The sequence below is a fragment of the Lepidothrix coronata genome, unplaced genomic scaffold (genome assembly GCF_001604755.1).
Source record: "Lepidothrix coronata isolate B3197 unplaced genomic scaffold, Lepidothrix_coronata-1.0 Scaffold75, whole genome shotgun sequence".
In the NCBI taxonomy this organism is placed as follows: Eukaryota; Metazoa; Chordata; class Aves; order Passeriformes; family Pipridae; genus Lepidothrix; species Lepidothrix coronata.
The window spans coordinates 6,411,666-6,432,492 of record NW_016690255.1 but is presented as its reverse complement, the minus strand read 5'-3'; the positions used below and the strand labels follow the sequence as shown (position 1 = coordinate 6,432,492).

Below are 20,827 nucleotides of genomic sequence, written 5' to 3'. Positions count from 1 at the left end.
GGGCGCCGAGGCACGGCGATGGCGGTGCGGCGCATCCTGCCCTCCGCATCCCGCCCTCCGCGACCTCGCCGCTGCTCCCCGCGGCACTCCCCGCCTCTACCGGCCCTCCTCCGCCCCCGGGGCTTACCTAGAGTCAGCGCCCAGCAGCCGCGCCTTCCCCATTGAGCGCGGCGGCCGCCTCCCTCCGCCCCGCTGCGCTCGGCGGGGCGGTGCCGGGGCGCGCAGTGACAGCGCCGGGCACCCTCCTCGGCGGGCGCTCCTGGGCGGGCAGCCGGGCCCCCCGCGCCCCCCGGCCCCGCTCCGGGCAGCGCAGCCGCCGCGATGAAGCCGTGCGAGGAGGACGAGGAGGAAGGGCGGGCGGCGGCGGCCCCCGGCGGCGCAGGGGACCCCTGGCAGGAGTGCGCGGAGGTGGCGGTGCAGCTGGCGCGCCGCGCCGGGCAGGTGAGACGGGGCCGGCACCGCCGGGACGGGCTGAACCGCCGCGGGGGGAGCCTTCTCCCAGCGCGGGTTAAGGAAGGGCCGTGCGGGCACAGAGCTGGGCAGGGGGAGGAGGACGGCAGGGCTCGGCGCCCGCTCTGCCGGCCCAGCGCCGGAGCCCTCGGCCGGTTCCCTGTGCCGCGGGAGGGATGACGGCAGTGGGGTCTCCATCTCTCGGGGAGCCCCAGCCCCTGGGGGCCCCATCCCTCGGGGCCATTTCCCTCGGGGGGCCCCATCCTTCGGGGGGCCCATGCATCCGGGGGCCCATCCCTAGGGGCCTCCTCCCTTTGGGGCCCTATCCTTCGGGGCCCCCATCCCTCGGGGGGCCCCCATCCCTTGGTGCCCCATCCCTCCGGGGCCTCTCTCCCTCTGTGCCACTTCCCTCGAAGGTCTGTATCCCTCGGGGCCAACATTTGTTTTTGAGCAGCCTGTGCAGAGGAAAATAGTCGTGTCGGGGAGGTTTTGTCTTGTTATATATAGCACAGTGTTCAGAGTGACTGAAATTCACTTGCTGGGGACAAGTCAGCTGTGTCTTCGGCAAAGATACTTAGCTTATTTCAGATCCGTGTTTTGACACAGCAGAATGTTAATCGTCTCAGGAGACATCCTGGCCCACACTGTATGCAACAGCAAAAATTCCACCAGGTCTAACAGATTCAAGAAGTAGGATCAGCAGATTGTTTGGTTGAGAAATCGGGTAAAACACAAACATGAGCGACATGTATTTCTTTCTTGCTTCCATTCTGCTCTGTTTTGAAACAAACTTTGTACCTGTACACTGTGATTTAAGGGGCCCCATAACTTTTCCTTAATACATTGTTAAACATATTTTCTCCTTAGTAGAAAACATACACAAAGATGAACAGAATGCCAGAGGAGAGGAGACTTGCTTTAATAATGCAAGTGCTAAATGGATAATCCAAATCAGGATGACAGGTCATGCACTCACAGACTCTCAAAACAGGAGTTTCTCCAGCATACTCATTCTGCCAGCCATTTCACAAGAGAGACTCATGACTTGCTCAAGACTCCACACCTTATTTCTCAAAATATCAATTTGTAAAGACAGCTGTAACCTTCTCCAGTCATTTTACTCAGCCAGAAAATCACAGAACCTTTTCCTGGAAGAAATAAACATCCCAGAAGACTAATCCTTGAATCTTTTTAGTTCACAGTTTGCCATTTCTACCTTGCAAGTGGCAGAAAATAGCTGATTCCTTGGTAGGCCAAATTTAAACAAGCCAAGGATGTTGTTTAATAGGACTTCGGAAACTGGGTATTTTTTTATTGTTATTAATTTTGTCATGGTAAGGATTCTTTTTGTTACAAAAGACATTGGAGATCCTTGTAGCAGAAAAGGTGCAGGTAGGGCTGTATCTTTTATTTAAGCATCAATCCAGCTATTGCCAAAAGTAGCTACAGGTAAGGATGTAAAATGCAGTGTAACATGGGTTTAATAGGACTGGATTTTTGTTGAAAATTGATTGATAAAAATGGGGGTTATTTTCATCAGCAGTTTTCTGGTCTCCCCTTTTGGCTTACACAACTGTTTGGTTTATATTACATTATGTTTCATGAGTAAAATACATCTCCTTTCCACAGATAGGCATCTGTACTCTGTAACAGTAACTCTTCTGAACTTAAAAGAGCAATAAAGAAGTGATTACTTGAGTATGTGTCAAAAATTATGTTGCTGGAGTAACGAATATTACTAGGTTAAAATCATTGCCTTTTTGCCCATCCTGTTATTTAGTTCTCTTACTTTTACGAAATATCACAGGCTCTCCTTAAATATATAGGGATGTTTCATATTGAGAATGGCCATGATTTTGTAATCTCTGTAATTGACCTGCTTTAAAATTATGTCTAATTCATTCTATAAGGCCACATGTAACTGCACTTTTTCAGACGTCTCTTTTGTTTTTTCTGGGAGTAAACTCTCCTTGCCATGTTCGCTTGAGTACACCTGTAGGTTTGACTTTTTGCACAAGAAAAACAGGCATGACTAGTCTCTGCATCTTTGATAGTATTTGAGAGCACCGAGTAATACTTACACAGTTCTCTCGAGTTGCAGAATTGGAAAAACTTCACCAAAACAATCCGGGTGAAAACAAGAACCTGACCCTAGAAGATAGCATGTTGAAGCCCACACAAACTACTTTTTTTCTTTTGATTTTCTCTTTTTTTTTCTTGCTGTAAAATCTCTGTAATCTAGGGACAGTCCATAATACAGTGATAAAATGTAATAAAATATGTTTACAGCCAGATTACAGGATCTTGGCTACCAATTTCTTTGTATAATAGTGATAAGATGCAATCATCTCTTTCCATTTCATCAACCTGTAGTTCCTTTGGTCTTCTGCTTACCTGATGCCTGTTACCTAGAGTGAGACTTTTATGGAGCTCCGTGCCCAGCTGGAAAGATCAGGCAATTACAGGAGGTATCTACAAACCTTATTGTAAGGCTTCTGCAAGGAGACGAGTTGAGTGATACTCTCAAAGTACTCTGAGGCACCAGGCTCTAACACTCTGTAGGCAGGTGATTTTCAGGGATTATTCAAGACAAATTGGATTCTGGGCTGTTCTGAGCTATTTGATCATTTTCTAAAGAGTAAAAGTTGTTTCATCAATTATGCAGGAAATGTGTTCTTTGTGTGCAGCTCTGACTTGGACTGCATACGTGTACAAGCTGGAGCAAATGCATATGAGCTCCCTTTGTAAGAGGCAGAGTTAGACCCGTCCGTCTCGCAACATCACCTGGTACTGCGGATAAGACTCTAAAGATGTGGTGCCCATTTGTGGCTGGTGACCTCAGCCCAGCATCATGACTTCTCTCCTGCTCTCCTCTTGAGGTTGCACAGAAGGTGAGGAGAGGCAGTCCAGTGTCAGGCTGGTAAATGTGTGTCATGCCTCCTTGGCATGGGCCCACAGAGGAGATGAATGAAAAGACCATCGGCCACCACTTTATACTGGAGTCACACCCTTGGTGCTTCCCACCTCCAAAGTGATGGGAGCCTCATGCTGGCACATGCAGGCTACCAGGGAAATGGACAGGGTTAAAGTTAAAAATGGTCATGAACAACTGGGTAAAGGATCAGAAATGAGAAATATTAAATTTGAAGCTGAGATGTGCAAAGGTCTGTATTCAAACAGGAGCAATCAAGTGCTGGAGCATATGATGAAATCAGCTTATTGCAGAGCACATCCACAGGAGAGAGGTTTCATCTCAGCTTTTCTTTTTGCAGCAAAGCTCAGGTGTGATCTCACTGCCCTGCTGAGCTGTAGCACATAGTGATTTGAATGGCTGCAAAAACATCCTCAATCTACAGTGTATTAAAATGGAATAAAAGTCAAGAACTTGGCATTGCAAAGAAGAAATTAAAATCTTCTTAGGTTCTGAGCAGTATAGGCAACACAAAAGTAAAGAAGAGCAATAAAAAGTATCAGCATAGCAATTTCTTTTAGAATACACAACTGAGGTAGCTTGAGCGTTTTGCATTCTGCTGTGGATCGAAGAGAAGCCCAAGGGCCTTCCTGGAGCTGTGCTTTTATGCTTCTATGGTAAAACATTCAAGAAAACCACACAGGGCAGTGAGGGGAGTAAAACGATTAGGTGTGGTTAATATTTTGATATACAATAATAAACTTTAGCACAAACTCAAACTGAAAAGTATTACCTGCCCATACAAGCTCAGTGTATAGGCACAACTGATGTTTTATAGCTCACAAAAGAGAAACACTTGTCCAGACGCCTTCTGGACTAAGGCAACAGTCAGCAATACCCATTACTTGTCAGAACAACCAGCACACCCTTCAAACACATTATTTTGTACTGTGAAAACCAAGAGCTGAAACTGAAATTTGTGAGTTTCTGGTTACCTTTCCCATGCATAATACAGCGGAACTGTGTTCTGTGGTCATCGAATATTTCTCAATGGTTTTAAAATACTTTGATCAATGGAAATTTAGATAAACAATTGACAGGACTTGGAATATTAGTCTTGTTGCTGCTGGGTTTTGGTAATATAATTCTACACAAATAAGTGGTACTTAACTTTTGCTTTGTTTTGGTTTTCCTAATTTCAAATAATTTATCATTTTTACTGGTTAAAAAGTAAGTTATCTCTTTTTGCGTCCTGCTCCTTTATTTTTCTTTTTAATGAAGAAGTGGGGAAAAAAAACACAGAAGGAAAATGGGAAAAATCTTTCATTAATTGTTTTCCCTTATGTGCATTTGCACTTGATGTGGTTTAGTTCAGAGTTCAGAGCTTGTAACAGTAAAACCCTTGAGAATGAGATAAAAACTTTCCCAGAAGAGAGTCCAGGTTTAGATAATTGGTTTCATATCTGGGGAAAAGTCTAAATTTTTGGTTTTGTTAAATATATAGCAGTTCTTTGGGAGCTAGTGGGTGGTCAGTATTTGAAGTTCCAAAAACCAACGAGAAAAAATAAACTGTGTGTCTTTGTTGGCAAAGAAAGAAACTAGTGGAGTTTACCTTATTGCATGTCTTTTAAAGTAGAACAGCAGTGGGATATTAGCCCTCTAAATTTAAAAAAAAAAAAAAAAGAGAAAGAGAAAAAGAAAAAGAAGTTTCTGTGGAAAAAATCCTGAGCCTGAAGGGTTTTTCTTATCTTGTATATTTTTTTGGAATTTTCTAAATCATGAGGGCTGCTATCATCCTTTTATTTCATTAGTTGCATTGCAGTCATCAATCCTTTTCTGAACTGTCAAGAGCGGTTTTTGCAGAATGATTCAAAATGCCTTGTTCCCAAAAAAATACTCATTAGCTCAGAAGGATTTTTCATCAAAAGAATTAGAACAGCCTCTGGTAGAATTAGGCCTACAGCTGTTTTTCAGGATTAGCTTTATTTTTCAGTAAATATATTATTTTAGTATGCATAGGCTGAGTGCCCAACAAATCTGATTTATGAACTTCTGTTTCAGATTATTAGGAAAGCTCTCACAGAGGAAAAACAAGTGTCCACAAAGACATCTGCAGCAGACCTTGTGACAGAAACTGATCATTTTGTGGAAAATTTAATTATTTCTGTTCTGAAAGAGAAGTTTCCCTCCCACAGGTGAGTGCCTATAGTAAGAAACTATCAATGACCTTTGTTTGTCCTTTAAGTGCTGCATATCTGACTGGCATTTAAAGGGTATTTTAGAAGTCTGCATATCTTTCTTAGATATTAACCTACTGTTGTTGGACACTTTCATAGGACTCCTATTTTTAAAAAAGTACCATTTCTCTATACTTAGTGCTTTATATTTTCTAATATTTATGTTTCTTAATATATGTATTTAATAGCAATCTTTCCCCTGTAGGGACATCATGTGTGAAGGTTTCATATGGATCTCCATGATTTTCAGACTACTGATCTGTTCCCTGTTGTATAAGAATGATGCTAAAGATATCTGTAAAAATATAGCTGAAATATGTGATAGCAAAGGTCTGAACCTGCAGACCTTTCCTTCACTTCTTTTTGCCATCATACACACACATGTTTGCCAGGTCAAGACGATATCATATTTAATCACATAGGATCCCAAAATCAGGGAGAAGCAGGGTTTTTTATCGTCATCATCATCATCATGATTGATGCCTATACATAAACAGGTTATAAATTACTACATGGGGTGTTAACCCAAGGTTTTAAAAAGAGATCAGATTGTTGACTCCTGTTGAATTATTCTGGCCAACTTGAAAATAACAACTCTCAGTGCATGCACAGGTTAGAGAGAGGTTTTGTATTAGTTGGCCGGGTTTGGTTGGCTGCAGAGACTCTGCAATTGATTTCTACATTTGACTTCAGTGGATAAAATTCATCTTCCCACAGAGCCTGTGTGTGCCTTAATTACTGCGTGACTTCCTTCTAACTGCGTGCATCTCTGGTGGAGATGAGCCTTGCATTCTAGTGCTGTGCAGAAATCAACAAAGAAGAAAATCTGGAGGGCTCAGCTACTAATCTGATTGTCGGCGATGCTGCTGGGCAAAAAACCCCCACCACTATAAGAAGGAGCAGAAAGAATATTTTATACTAAATATGGCTTTCTAAACACGTGTTGTGTGTGATGGCATATTGAAGCAGTACTGTACAGCATAATCTGTGGTTCTTGGCTGTGTTTTGCTAGAGAGTGCCAGGCTTTACAAGCCCGTTATTTGTGTAATATTCCTTCTGCTATTGCTGGCTGTGCTCTTTTCTCATCTCCGCTCTTACATTAGGTTTTTTTTCCTTGAACAGTCTGGCAGAGAAAGTAAAACATACACATTTCACATAAAATGAGAATTGTCAGAAGCACTCAGATTACTCAGAATGGGAACAAAAGTTGTAAGGTCAACTTCGACCCAGGAACTGAAAAATCCTTGACTCTATCAACTCCTCACAATTAACTTCTGACTTTATAAGTAAATGAAGGAATTGCCATTTCTTCAAGACAAGTATTTTTTTTTTATATTGGCCGTAGGTTTTGGATAGAATTTATTCAGATTAAAACTAAATTTAATTTTATTAAATTTAAAATTAAATTCAATTAAACACTTGCAATGAGGAGTCTACAATAGCAAGCAAGGGTTAAATTACAGTGCAATGCAAACATTAAAAGTTCATTTAAATTGCGTTCAGTCTTTCCCCTAACCTGGCTGTTGAAAGCAGCACTGAAGATTTCTGTTATTTCTTCTTGTTCTAAATCATCTTGATTCTTATGGTCTCTGAATAAAAAAAATGTATTTTAGGAGTTAGAAAAAGGAAAAGGGATCTTATTAGAATCTGTACCATTTGCACTGTGGCAGTAATGAGTCTTGACATATTGAAAATGTACTCAAAAGTAAAGAGAAATATTAGGAAAATCTGTTCAAAAGGTAGTTCTGTCCCTTGTTCCTTTCTTCTCTCTTCTTGGCTGAGTGATATATATCATGTTCCTTCATGCTTCACTCACGTTTTCATCTGTGCTCACTCTTTAGTACTCTGTTATGGTCCATGTGAGTCTTTTCAAAAGGATATTTTTTTCTGACAAATCTTGGAGTTGTGGGTAGGCACAGCCAGAATACCAGGGGCTACTGGTTGAAAAAGGCTATCCTACCATTTACGCGTGTTATTGTTACACAAGCATCCTTTGTATTATTTGTGGCCTTAAATCTGTAGACATTAAAACCAGGACACAGCGGTTAAAGAGGGTGACATCCAACCCTAGCTTCCCAGCTTTCTGCCCTCAGACCCCCATAGGGGTTAGGTGAGGGACAGCCCCAGTTGAACCTCTTATACCTCACAGGGTATCACTCCTGCTGCAGTTTATGTGATGTTACAATTTCCCTGCTGTTCCAGCAATGAATTTCAGAGCGGCACCATGGTATGAACAGATGTACTCTAAGGCTTGGCTAAAATTACTAGACTCATTTTCAGTGGGAGTAAACTGTAATCCAGATTTGAAGAGAGGTTGGCAGAGCTGGCAGGATGTCATATTAAATTAACTGTTTTAATAAGATGGCTACCCCTCCCACTTCTCAAGCTGTTCCTAAGACTTGGTCTCCAGTACTTCACGCTGAGTGTTTTGCTTAGTTTGCGGGTTTTTAGAGGACATAGAACAACACATTTGATGTTGACCTTGAGGGACTCTCACAGTTCCCAGTGCTGTAGAGCAGCAAGGGCTTTTTTTTAACCTATCAGCCCAGATTTCATAAAATGTGCACCTAATTTGTCCTACATTTTGGAAAAATTGCCCTTGAGCATGAAGACTTTTATCAACAGCACTGCTGTGCCCCAGCTTCATTTTAGCATTTCTGAACCCAAGGACTGCAGCATCACACCCCCGTTGTAAGAGAAAGGCGAGGGACAGGCTTGCAACACTTGAGGGCAAGTCATCTTACACAAAAATACTCCTATCTTTAAAGAGGTTCTCATTTCACCTTTCTCTGACTGGCAAGACAATGGCTACAGTTCAGGCTCTGGCAGGGGGAGCTGGCAGAAGGCTGAAGCAGAGGCATAGTTTATGTGGAAGATGGACAATCTGAAGTGGGATGTTAAGCTGCTTCAACTGCAAGATGAGCTTCCTCTGCAGCTAGCAGCACAAAGTGTGTGGTTGGGTTTAGGTGCTAATTACAGGATTTTTAAAAGCCAAAGTCAAACGATACAGCACCAACAAGACAAAATAATGGAATATTTACAGACAGGAGTCTGCAAAGTGTTACATTAAACTGAGAATTTCAAACACTTGTTCAAGTCTTTCTCATTTCTCAGTTGTACAGGAGCATTTTGTCCTTCAGTTGTTATCTTTAATGGAGATGAAAATAGTAACAAACACTTCCTAGTTCCCTTTTCATACCGACTGGGGGTCCATAATGCCGTCTGTTTCTACAGAGGTCAAGGCAGAGTAACATTTGGAAAAGTCAAGAAGTCTCCTCCTGTGCTCTCTGCAGAACATTTTAAGCTCATGGTTGCAATTGTCATCTGGAATCATGCAGTACATGGTGAAGACACAAAAGAAAATAGCTGCTGCTCTAGTCCTAGGGAGGCAGCTGTTTCTGCAAAAGACATTTTCTCTTTATTTTATCCATTTTTTTCTCTTTGTGGCTTTGAGATAAGCTTTTTTGTCTTCAGGTATTTGCAGGAACTCTGAATACCGTTACCAGTTGTTCGAATGTGAAACCACCAGCAAGATTCAGTACTAGCAGCTGGATTCTATACCTTCTGTATATATAGGGCTTTATGAAAACCTGTGAGAACAGCACCTGCACAGCTCTTATAGAAAGAGATCCTCAGCAGTTTGTGGGACAGCAGGGATAATTAAGGTCAATAGGAAATATGCCAGAACTGGATGTTTGTTTCCCAGGGAAAAAGGAGAAAAAAATTGCTGAAAGAAACTGGGACAGAACAACAGAAGAGAGTATGACCTCAGATTTCATTCTGTGCCTTATGCATCCAAACAACAAACAAAAAAAAATAATAATTTGTTGATTTTTTCTGGGTCATGGGAAAAAGAAAGTTTAGCTTTGTAAACCTTTTAATTTCCTGAACCACACTGTAAAATTCAAATAGGAGCGAGATTGTGGATTTTCAAAAAGTGCATTATTTCCTGCTGACTGAATTTGACTGCAAAAGAGAAGGAGGTACACTTTGCAGTTTATATTACTTACTGCAAGAGACAGGCCTAACCCACAAAATTACATTCTGCATAAAAGAAATCTTTTAGAGTTCGAAGGATGCTAGTTCAGATCCATTTCTGCATTCATTTTCATGACTTTCTTAATGATATATTGGGAAAGTGAAAATAAATAGAGTTCTTTTTTACCATGTAAAATAGTATGCTATAGATTTGAGAACTCTCCTTCGAAGTCTCTATGAAAGTTCCTAATTCCTAAATTAAAAAAGCAATATGTGTGTTTACATTTATACAAAAATGTTATAGAGAGAGAAAAATTATCTCTTAAAAGATGGAATTGTATTTTCCAAGTCACATATGTAAGCTAATGTTCTGGGATACCTATTTTATCCCATACCAAATGCAGGTTTATTGCAGAAGAATCCACTGCTGCAGGTTCAAAATGTGTCCTCACCGACAGTCCGACCTGGATTATTGACCCTGTTGATGGAACGTGCAACTTTGTGCACAGGTAAATGGACAGTGAACTGGGAAACACATCAAAAAGCAACATGTAGCTTCTCACAAGTCAACCCTTCCTCTCAAAGGTGCTTTACCATGGTAGGTTTGTTCCTTTGACTCACAAGTAGGAGTCATCCCTTTATCTCTTTCTTCGTACCTCTCATGGTGTATCTGAGGGAGGCTGTGTTTGTGCTGGGGAGAGCTCTACACTGTTATCTGAAGGTAAGCTGAAGTTTCTGCTGACTGCCTAATGACCCAGAGCTCTTGCCTCACAGCTCGTTTACATATATAACCGCATGTGAACGTGCAGAGACTTGAGCTGAACCGGAGGAACAAGGCTGTGCTATAATGACACTTGGCCTAATGCCTTATGTGGGTTTTACACATTCCTTTTAGGAGTGGTGTTTTCTCCTTTTCAAACACAAATGCTTCATTTTTCCCCGGGAAGTACAGCCACGGCACGTAGGTAGAGCAGAGCTGAAGACTAAGTACAGAGATACTGATTTTAATTTTCTAAAGTACCTCTGCAAAACGAAATCTAGGGGTCATTACTGCAAAAATGAAGACTTTTAATTCATCATTTGAATGCTAGGAGTTGTAAACTAATGACTATTAATAATATTTCTAAATAAAACTCTTCACTATGCTCTGCCTTATAGTTAGTGGCTGAAAGTAACTGCCTGTGTCATAAAAACAAAAAAAAGGCATTTCCTTGACTTTTAGTGCAATTATACAGAATTCAAGGGAAGGTGAGGTGTCATGTGATGATGTTTCATGCAATTAAGTGAAATTTCCTCTTTCTAGCAGTATTTTCTGGATTTCTGAAGCCCTTTTTAAAACATGTTTTTAAGAAATGAATTTATTTCATCGTTTAAAATGCAAGAATTATACCGTAATCAAAAGGACCAAATTAAGTACATGATCATCACTTTGCAAAAAGTGAGCATAGAGGAACTGGTTTCTTTTTATGTTGATGTTAGCAGCAAGTTATCTCCATGCAACTTAGTTGCTGTCTCAGATGCATAACTTGAACAAAATGTGCTCTTAAAAATGATGACTTGTTATAACGTTAGTGATTTTATACTGGATAATTCAATTACACTAAAGCAAAAAAATCACTAAAATATACAACGTGTTTAGTATAAAAATTGTGATGTCTTCATGTGTTTACTTCTTGCCTTCTCCAGTGTTGTTACATTTTTAAAGGAACTGACAAAGTTAAAGAGGCTGACAAAGGAGAAATAGTACAATGTCAAGTGCATTTTGACACAAGTAAGCTCACAGAGCTCCATGTGGGGTTTTGTTGCCTAAGAGAGTTGCATAAGGAGTAAGTTGAGAGATTTTTCATCCCTAATACTTCATTGCTTATTTTTCACAGATTTCCAACAGTGGCAGTAAGCATTGGATTTGCTGTTAACAAAGAGGTATGAAGTATATTCTTTAAGAGAGTTGGCTAGAAGCCTCAAAACCATGTGGGAAGTTTAAATAAAAAAATTTTAAAAAATCAGTCACTACTCAGGTTTTTCCATGCTTTTTAAATGCATCTGATCACACTTTACTGATCTAAAATCTTAGTCCTGCAAAAGTTACTGATGCAAACTGGCAATTAAAAGAGAATTCTTATGAATTATTATAAATATTATAGGATTTATGTGGAGAAAAAGGGAGTACTGGTGTGAGCAAGGTTATGTTAGACAAAAATCATAGTAAGTTCAATATAGTGCTGCCTCTTCATAATTTGAACATATCTCCTAGTGTTCTTATGTTATTTTTATTGCTTCTTTCCTGCTAGCAGTACCTGTGAAAGCTGACTCCTCCTATGAATCAATCTAGAATTGATTTTATGAAGAGTGCAAAATTATGGGCCTAGTTCATTTAATCTGCCTTTATATTTTTCTTAACATAGTAAAATAATTATATTTACCACATGAGAGCTTGATTACAGCAAGGATGGGAGACTACCTTGACTTCATATGTGCCATATTGAGTTTCCTAGCTGTACTCATTCATGCTAGTGCCTTTTCTCCAGATGTTGCCAGTATACAGTTTGATATATACAGACTAACTAGCTATTCAAATTGCCAAGGAATGTGCCTCTTTCAGCCTAACTCAACAATCTTAAATATAAGTATAGCTTTAAGTGAAGCCAGCAAGAATTCTGTTAAGTAACAACCTAGTTTTCAGATGTGCTAGTACCTCATACCGATTTAAACAGAATAATGTTGTGTACTTCTTTGGTTAGACTTTTCAAACATGGAAACTGCAGAGAAACACTTCCATGCTTTTCTGAAATTTATTCATTCCCAGAGGTCCTTTTGAATACTACATATTATTACCAGACAGTTTTCTCTAATATTTATGTTTTCTAAAACACCATAATGATTTTGATGCTGCGTATTTTGGGTTATGTAAACTAAACAAAGCTGAAACAAAAATAAGGAATGATGTTAAATCTCCCTCAGTAAACAAATGGGAAAAGCAGAAAAAAGTAGTAAACTGAAAAGGAGCCAAAGTACACACAAGGGAACTGGCCTGAATATAAGCCTTGAATGTACCAAAGAAATTCCTGCAGATGTCTTCAGGGAAAGACACTATTAATAGTGTGTTCCTCAAAAAAAACCCTTGGTTTAGATGGGACCTCAGGGTAGGGAGTGAGGACAGTCTATTTCCTTTGAATTGTCTCTGATGAACAAGGAGTGCAGCAGGAGAAGATTTTCAAGTCTGAAAACATCTGAGATGTTTTCTTGACCCTGTTGCCAACTTCTGACACCTTGGGCAAGTCACTGAGTTTTTGTGTACCTGTCCACCCCTAAATTAAATAATGCTAATAGTACTTATCTAGGGGTGATTTTCAGAGCTGACCTTTGGAGTTTGTGACGTGCTTTAAAATCTTGTGCTGAAACCCATTAAAGTAATGGAAATTTTGAATACCAAGGGTCAAATTTGGACCCTCTTCTCATTGGTAAACAGAATATCCCACAAAAATTCCAGTGTTGCACATTTTTTTAAGCTTTCATTGAGGGTCACAGTATTTGCTATTTCTGTCCAAATTCCTTCTCTTGCAGTCCTGTGACTTCAAGAGATTCTCACTTTTATGTGTAAACGAAATAATTTTACAGAGAAACATTTGAACAAGTGACCAGAGTGTACTGCTTTGCTTGAAAAGGCAGGCAAATTAAATGCATCACGAAAGTTGAAGTGCATACAAAAGCATCCACTGTTAATGAACAGTGTGCCATGGCTTCTGATTTAGATGCTTGACTGATCAGGGTCCAGCCAGAGTCAGTGGGATTACTTCAAAGTGTAACTGCTCACCAGCGAAAGCAGAGCATTCAGAATCTTACCTTAGAGGACTTGCATATTTTCAGTAAAGACATACAATTGAATTTGAAATCAACTTGGCATTTAAGCCATTCTCATGTGAACAGAAACAAGCTGCAAGTAAGAGTTTAGAGGATCAGGAACACATTGCATTAACTTTTCTTTATAAACTGAATTTTATATGACCTATATCTCAATATCACAGTAATAATAAAAATATTCCAGTTTATTAGCATCAATATAATCTTTGATTATGTGTACCAATTAAAATATTGCTGATCTTTCTGCCATTAGTAGTTGTTTATATTTATGATGAGTAATTTGAGTTGCATTCATTTCTTTCCTTTTCAAAATCTTAAAGCTTGAATTTGGTGTAATTTACCACTGCACTGAAGAACGATTATACACTGGTAGAAGAGGTCAAGGGGCATTTTGTAATGACAAAAGGCTTCAGGTATCAAAAGAGACAGGTTGGTCTAGATTTTGTTAGAACTCTAAAAGGAATATGTTAATTTTGTTTCAGAGTTGTTGCAAATCATCATTAGGATAATGAACATCATTATCCTGATGGAAAGTATTTCACCTGCATGATAATTTTGTTATTTTGTGTTTGTTTTTTTCTGAAAAACCACAACTTTCCTCCTTTTCTTTTTAAAATATACATCTGAATATGAACTATTTAAGTAATCCTAAAGAATTTTGCTTCACAACCATTGTTTAAAATAAGGAAGAATGTGTAGATTCACCAGTTTCATTCCAGCTGTACACTGGCATAACTTTTTATAAGCAAGATGCAATGGGAATGGTGAATCAAATTCACAGTACTATAGTGGCTGTTATTCACTTATTTTCCAATAAACTTTCATGTCACAAAGTGTATTATGTCTGTAGGCATACGTGCTGACAGTAAACTAAAGGATGCATGCTTCGTTAGGGGTTCTCTAACAGCTTGCTCTTGCGTGTGAGGTATGTTTCGATGTACAGATAGCCAGCAACACCTCGTCAACACTTTAATAGAATTCTTTTATTGGTAAACCGGGTCATAGATCTATCTGTTTGCCTAATGATAATAGATAACAATAATCTGACGTGTGTAGAGAAGTTTTCTTTTAGTCAATTAAAATGCAGAGGAGAGCATAACACTCAGGTGTAGGCAGAAGCAGACATATGCCAAAAATGTACATCACTGTACACGAGAGATGGTAAAAATTTCTCCCCAAAGAGATTTAATTAGCTTAAAACACAGTAAATTCAAGCAATTTAACCTGGAGATTTCCTTTATACCCCAAGCAGACCCTGCATCAAAATTTCGCTGAAATTTGGGAAGTTCGGCTATTCACCTAAATTAGTAGTAATCTGGGGTCTCCCTATTTAGAGACGTGGAGCAATATGTAAAGTCAATGACCCCTAAGATTTTAATCACTAATTATACCTCACATTTTTGTCAGTGCTCAAATATCTCATATTCCACAAAAGCCCATGCTGGCAGAGACTATTAGGAAGAACTAGGGGTGCTCCCAGCTGGGCTGGATGAACCACTGTTGAAGTGGCTTGACTTTCTTTTGCGGTCAGAGAGTTCTGGTTTCCAGTTGATCAAGGAGCAATTTTGGCACATGTCACTTCTGTCTTCCTGCCTCTGGACATCCGATCTATGTGGGTGTCTAGAACATAGCAAGGGAAGTAGACCTTCTGCCCTTCCAAATGCTTTGAAATTTTCTTTCGTTTTGAGATATATCATTTGGTGGTGGGAAATTTTCACCAGTGAAGCTGGATCTACTTTAGTATCACTTCTACTGATGTTTTGGGTGGTTTAAATCACAGTTGCTCTGTAAGGGCTGTGGCTTCAGTGAAATGAACCAGCCCTGGAAGAGAGACTGTGTTTCCCTCCACACACCACTGGAATTGAGGTGGCCACAATGTGTTTGAGATCCAAGCTGTCATGTTATTTCCTGCCTTTTGTTTCAGGAAACGTGACCGTTGTATAACATTGATGTACTCTGTACATTCACTGTTCAGATTTAAACAACTGAAATCACAGCCAGGGCAAACACTGTTCTTTGTAAACGACCAATTTTTTAGAGGTCTGGTATGGGAGTCCAAGCAGCTAGGATACACTTAAATGAAGGATCCATCTTCCCTTTGATCTTGAGTGATACTGTCTTCTCATGCTTAGATTCACATCAGGCCTTATATGTGCTAATACTATAAATGTATTTTCTTTTTTTAATCTCTTGTGGTCAACAGAATTGCTCTTTTCCTCATAAATCTATGCATATCACTGTTAAATCTTTTCTACCAAACCTGCTTATTTTTTGGCCTCTGTCAGAATGAGGAATAGTCAGTAAATTTGATCTTGTATCTTGAATTCCTGAAATCCCATTGAGTCTTGTGATCAGCCAGCTCCTTTTCCTAAGCAGACACCTCCTTCTTACTTGCCTTAGTCTCTTCAACCAATTTCTCCCTGTAGCCTTGATGAAAATCAGAGATCCATTTATGCATTAGAAATATATTTAATAACTCAAAAGAACAAGTATCTTAGTCACAACCTAACAATGACTGGTGTGGTGTGAATGCTTGGTGTGTTTTAGCAATGAGGTGTGCATTAAATGGTCTCTGATTGTAAATTGGGTCTATTATGGAAAACAAGCTAAGGCAGATTGCTTTCGCCATCCAGAGTTTTCAGTAGTAGCTAAATAACAAATACCCTACAGCATGCCTGGATTGGTGGTTTTATATTTTAATGTAGTAGTTTAAAAAATGGTTGTTAAGTCTATGTTCCTATGGTTAAGATTTGTGACACCCGGTAACTTTTAATCTAATTGCATACCTTTTACTCACCAACCATTTTACCACATTGCTTGAATCCATAATGTTCATCTCCAATACTAAATTCATTGGCAGCCTGGGTAATTAAATGTCTCACTCCATCCTAATTTGCTTTTGAAAACCTCCTTGCTACGTCTGCTGAGAACTTTCAGCTTATGCAATTAGCTGTAATAAGCAGGTAGATGTTCCCTATCTGAATGAATGCCTTGCCCCTAACCCAGGATAGAAGGTGACACCTGACATTGGGCACAGCATAGTTAGTAAGTAATCAACCGCTAAACCTTTGAGTTTTGTCATCTCTCTAATGCCTCTGAGTTCAGCTGGCACAGCAGAAGCAGGGACACTTGGCATTTGATCAACCACCTCCACCTACATTGGCATACGCTTGTTATAGACTGGCAATATTGAGATGTCACGTGAGGACTACTTCAAGAGCTTTCAAGTCACTGTGAGTCTCTCCTTTGTGCACAAGGCTGATACCTTCACCTCCTCTAGGTCAGAATTGCCCTTGCTGAACACAAGACAAACAGAGCATTCATATGTTATTATGAATAAAGATGCTGCTTTAGTTTGTGATAAGATGGGATTTCTTTCTGTCATAAGGTGTCTTCAGTCTTTGAAATGTTGGAATGAGCTACTACTGAGTGACTGATGATTTAGTCAGAAACATTTTTTTCCTCTTACTGTGCTCCTAGATGTTTAGAATTGGTTAACAAATTACATTAAAATTCCCTATTCAAGAACCATCCTGTTTTTAAATATGAATATATTAGCATCATTAATAGTTACTAAGTCACTGGATTATTTTTAGTTGACTGCTAATATTAGTGAATTTGCCAAAAGGTGACCAATCAATGAAATAAAACAATGTATGGAAAGAGAAGGAATGTAAGAATGCATTCTTGGTTTTAATCTTCCTGTTCTTTTTCTTTTAATATGCTTAGAGCAGATCATTTGATATGATAAACCTAATTTTGCTTGAATGTTTATGCAAAGTTGCCACTTATCCTATGAAAGAGTTTGGGGTAGAAAAAGGGACATGAAAATTAGTTTTGTGTGAAAAGTCCATTAGTGTTTAACTTAAAAACGAATTTACAGAACCTACCTGGAAGCTGTTGAATTAATGGAAACATCTCCCTGCCATTGCAGATATCTCGAAGGCCTTAATTTTAACAGAAATTGGTCCAAAACGTGACCCTGCAACTTTGAAATTGTTCCTTGGTAACATTGAGAGATTGCTCAAGGCCCAAGCACATGGGTAAGATACTTTACAATATATGTCTCACATTTGTGATAAAAAAGTCATTAAAACAAGTAGTTTTTTTAAAAAAAACCCAAACAAACAAGTATGTTGTACATTTTGTGATCTCAAAACATAGGTTGAAATGGAAGGCATTTTCTTCTTTATGTTACCATGTTCCCTTCTCATGGAGTTTAGGGTCCGTGTCATTGGGAGCTCAACCCTGGCTCTGTGCCACTTGGCATCCGGCGCTGCAGACGCCTATTACCAGTTTGGGTTACACTGCTGGGACATGGCAGCGGCGACTGTCATCATTAGAGAGGCAGGCGGCACTGTGATAGACACTTCAGGTGAGCATATCCTTGTTTTCACTGACTTTTGGGGGATTGAGTGGCTGCTTCAGGGCAACTTGTTACCTCAGAGCAGTCCTTCCCCTGTGGCTCTATCTCGTTGCTCGCAATATTCTGTAGAAACATCTGTGCTCTCCACTAGACTGGCTGTTATTCAGGACACACTCATGTAATTCCAGCCTGGGGTTTCATCACATTGAAGGTCTCCTGAGTCAGTGTATTTCCATGACTTTGAGTAATTCCTTTAAAGCATCATATTTACAGTAAAGAACCAGCCCAGGAGATTGGTAGGTGCGCTCAGACTCCGAACACATTCAACAGACGCAACCTCCCAGGAAAGGAGGACTCTGAGGTATAAGTCTGAACATATATGACTGAAAACTAGTCAGAGGGAGTGAAGGACAGCACAAGCTCCAGATTATTACTTTATTCATTTAGATGATACACATCTCAGAGTAATGGTTTACTGGTGACCAATACTTGGATACTTTGGAAAGATCTGGCAGATTAGGAGAAAGGCTATGCTGAATGAACTAATTTCTATTGTACCCCTTCCTGTTGCTAGAAGGGAATATTGCATTTATTGTTGGATGCTGAACAAATCTAGGCATTCACTGCTTCTCTTGCATACTTTGGCTCTGTACCTAGAATTTTCCAAAATAATTTTTTGCTGGAGATGTCCAGACAGGAGTTGCTGAATTAGGATGTTCTTCCCACCCCAAAAGGATCTACGTATGAAGTTGTTTCAGTTGTTTTTGAAGCTCTCTAATTACAGCATGGCTTGTATTTAAGACAGTTCTTATTAATCCTCTTGTCCTCAGGGGGACCTCTGGATCTTATGTCCTGCCGAGTGATTGCTGCGGGCACTAGAGAGATGGCCATGTTCATAGCTCAGGAAATACAAACTATTCACTACAGACGGGATGACGAGAATTGAATACCTACATCGTGGAGTTCGCCCTCCTGAACCATGTAACTTTTGCGAGATGGGTGGCTTAAAGGGTATGTGATTTCAGCAGGATGCTTTCTGTGGAGATTTTCCGTGTCAAATATTTTTTATAAATTTATTACGATGTGAGAAGGCATAGGGAGATTTTTAAACCTCTAAGAATCGTGTTTCCTTTTTAATATGTATCTCTTTCAGCAGTATCTTTTTTATAAGATAGTGTATTTTACTGGTAGTAAATTAGTCTCAAAATTAAGTTGTAATTTCATATCTGTGGGGCTGATATTTAGTCTTTTGTAACATGCAGCTAAAAATGGAACTTTATTTTTACAGATGCAGATCTCAGGTAAATGAGCTTTAGGACTGTAGTAAAGGATGAGTAGTTAAGATGTGTGCCTATAATACCCTTGTTCTATGATACTTAAGAATGCAATAAAAATGACATTGTTGTTTCCCAACTACGTCATAGCTATATATCCATATATGTACATGTATGTGTGTGTGTGTGTACATATATATATATATATACACACTTATACATATATATGCATGTATACACACACATACCCACGTGCGCATGTTTATATATATGGATATCCTGGATGTTTACAGCAATTTAGAGAATGCATAGAAGAAAGCTAATATTGAAAGTTATTTTCAGGTAAAGAGTACAGGTTACTTAGGTGATTCTGGTCGGGGCTATCCAAATGGCAAATAGCAGAGCTGATCATGGAAAATGTTTAATTATTTTACAAACTGTCCAGCTAGTTTTGTTTCCCTTCATCCCTCTGCATGGGTATAAATCATACTATCCTACAGGCCTCTGTAAGATACTCCAATCTGCAAACACTTACTACCATAGAGTAATTATAGTTAAAACCAAGAATATTGAACTCAAACTGAGCTATTCACAGTATTAACTATGACACACAGTAGGAGGCCAGCAGAATAGAGCACAGTGTCAAGGAGCTGTTGATTTTAGAGAAACTTTGGGCAGAACAGCAGGATTTGGCCCCTTACAGGCAAGTGATTAAAAATATGCACAGAAGATATGCTTGCAAAAAGTTGTAAACCGCATGCCCTTCTTGCACAAAGTTGTAATCACCCTTTTTGATCAGAAGAACCTGTAAAATTTGTTACATAGGTTTCCCAAATACACAGTTGTTCTCTGTCATTGTATCTAGCCAAGGTTATAATTTCTATTTAGATTATGTTTTAAATAAGGAGCACAGGGAAAATACAAGTGTGTCCAGAAAAGTAGTTTATATAAAATCACTTCTATTTTATCTTCAGAAATTTAATTAGGAGGTATCTCTTTTTTTGCAAGAGTGCAAATTAAATAAAGGAATGAGCCAAAAAAGTTGGTTAAAATTTTGAACTTTTTTTATACACTGCATGTGTAGACTTTGTAAATGTGTTCAGATATCTGCCTAGAACAAACTAAACAGTATTTTTAAAAAATAACCTTGTGTGGGTTTCTTGCAACGAGAAATGTTTTTCACTGAATATAACAAAAAATTCTGTGTGAATTTTTGATGCTTTTTTTCATGAGAAATGCAAAGTATTGACTGTGTGAAGAATGTCTAAATCCAGCTAAGCATTTAAGAGCTGATGGTTCTTACCAGAAAACCAATGTTTTCCGTCACAGTGATCAATGTTTTGTCACTGCTCCCTTTTACCCCTTCCATCTCTTTTTACCCTCCCCCTCACACAATTTGGAAATGAAGATTGTAAGCCCTCTGGGGCAGGGACTTTGGCTCTGGGTTTTCAAAGTGCTAATAGGATGAGATTCTGGTCCACGACTAGGCACTGAGGTGCTATAATAATACAAATAATAAATACTAATAGGCTTATTTGTCTCTTGTTCACTCTTCCCCCACTTTCTGAGCACAGAGGAGATCCTAGTGACAGATGCAGAGTTTGGTGGCACTGCTCTGATCCCAGGGTGCTTAGCCTTGGCAGCCGTGGGAGCAGCTGGAGCTTTACTCGGGCTTGTGCTGTGACTGTAAGCTCTGTAAGGAAGCTTATGCTGGCAGGGAGTCAAGTGTGGTGCAAGCTCAGCCCCACTT

General features: G+C 39.5%; 2 protein-coding genes across 2 annotated transcripts in view; one reads left to right on the top strand and one right to left on the bottom strand.

Annotated features, from left to right (window-relative positions):
- Positions 1–148, bottom strand: part of MPPE1 (metallophosphoesterase 1) — a 33,372-nt gene extending 33,224 nt beyond the window's left edge. Inside the window, exon 1 of the mRNA XM_017819512.1 lies at positions 128–148. The gene's annotated coding sequence lies outside the window, so the exon portion shown is untranslated. The remainder of the gene's footprint in view (positions 1–127) is intronic.
- A 173-nt stretch (positions 149–321) lies between these two features.
- IMPA2 (inositol monophosphatase 2) lies at positions 322–20,611 on the top strand. Its single transcript, XM_017819600.1, has 8 exons — positions 322–441; positions 5,423–5,556; positions 9,981–10,085; positions 11,454–11,499; positions 13,758–13,866; positions 17,372–17,480; positions 17,661–17,812; positions 18,634–20,611. The coding sequence occupies exons 1-8, from the start codon at positions 322–324 to the stop codon at positions 18,747–18,749; spliced, it is 891 nt and encodes a 296-aa protein (XP_017675089.1). The 3' UTR covers positions 18,750–20,611.
- The last annotated feature ends 216 nt before the right edge of the window (positions 20,612–20,827 follow it).

Excerpts from the sequence above, each read along its gene's own strand:
- IMPA2 (XM_017819600.1), top strand. The coding sequence starts at position 322 with ATGAAGCCGTGCGAGGAGGACGAGGAGGAAGGGCGGGCGGCGGCGGCC. Across the intron at positions 11,500-13,757 it reads GATTTGCTGTTAACAAAGAG|CTTGAATTTGGTGTAATTTA; the intron begins GTATGAAGTATA and ends AAAATCTTAAAG. Across the intron at positions 17,481-17,660 it reads CTCAAGGCCCAAGCACATGG|GGTCCGTGTCATTGGGAGCT; the intron begins GTAAGATACTTT and ends CATGGAGTTTAG.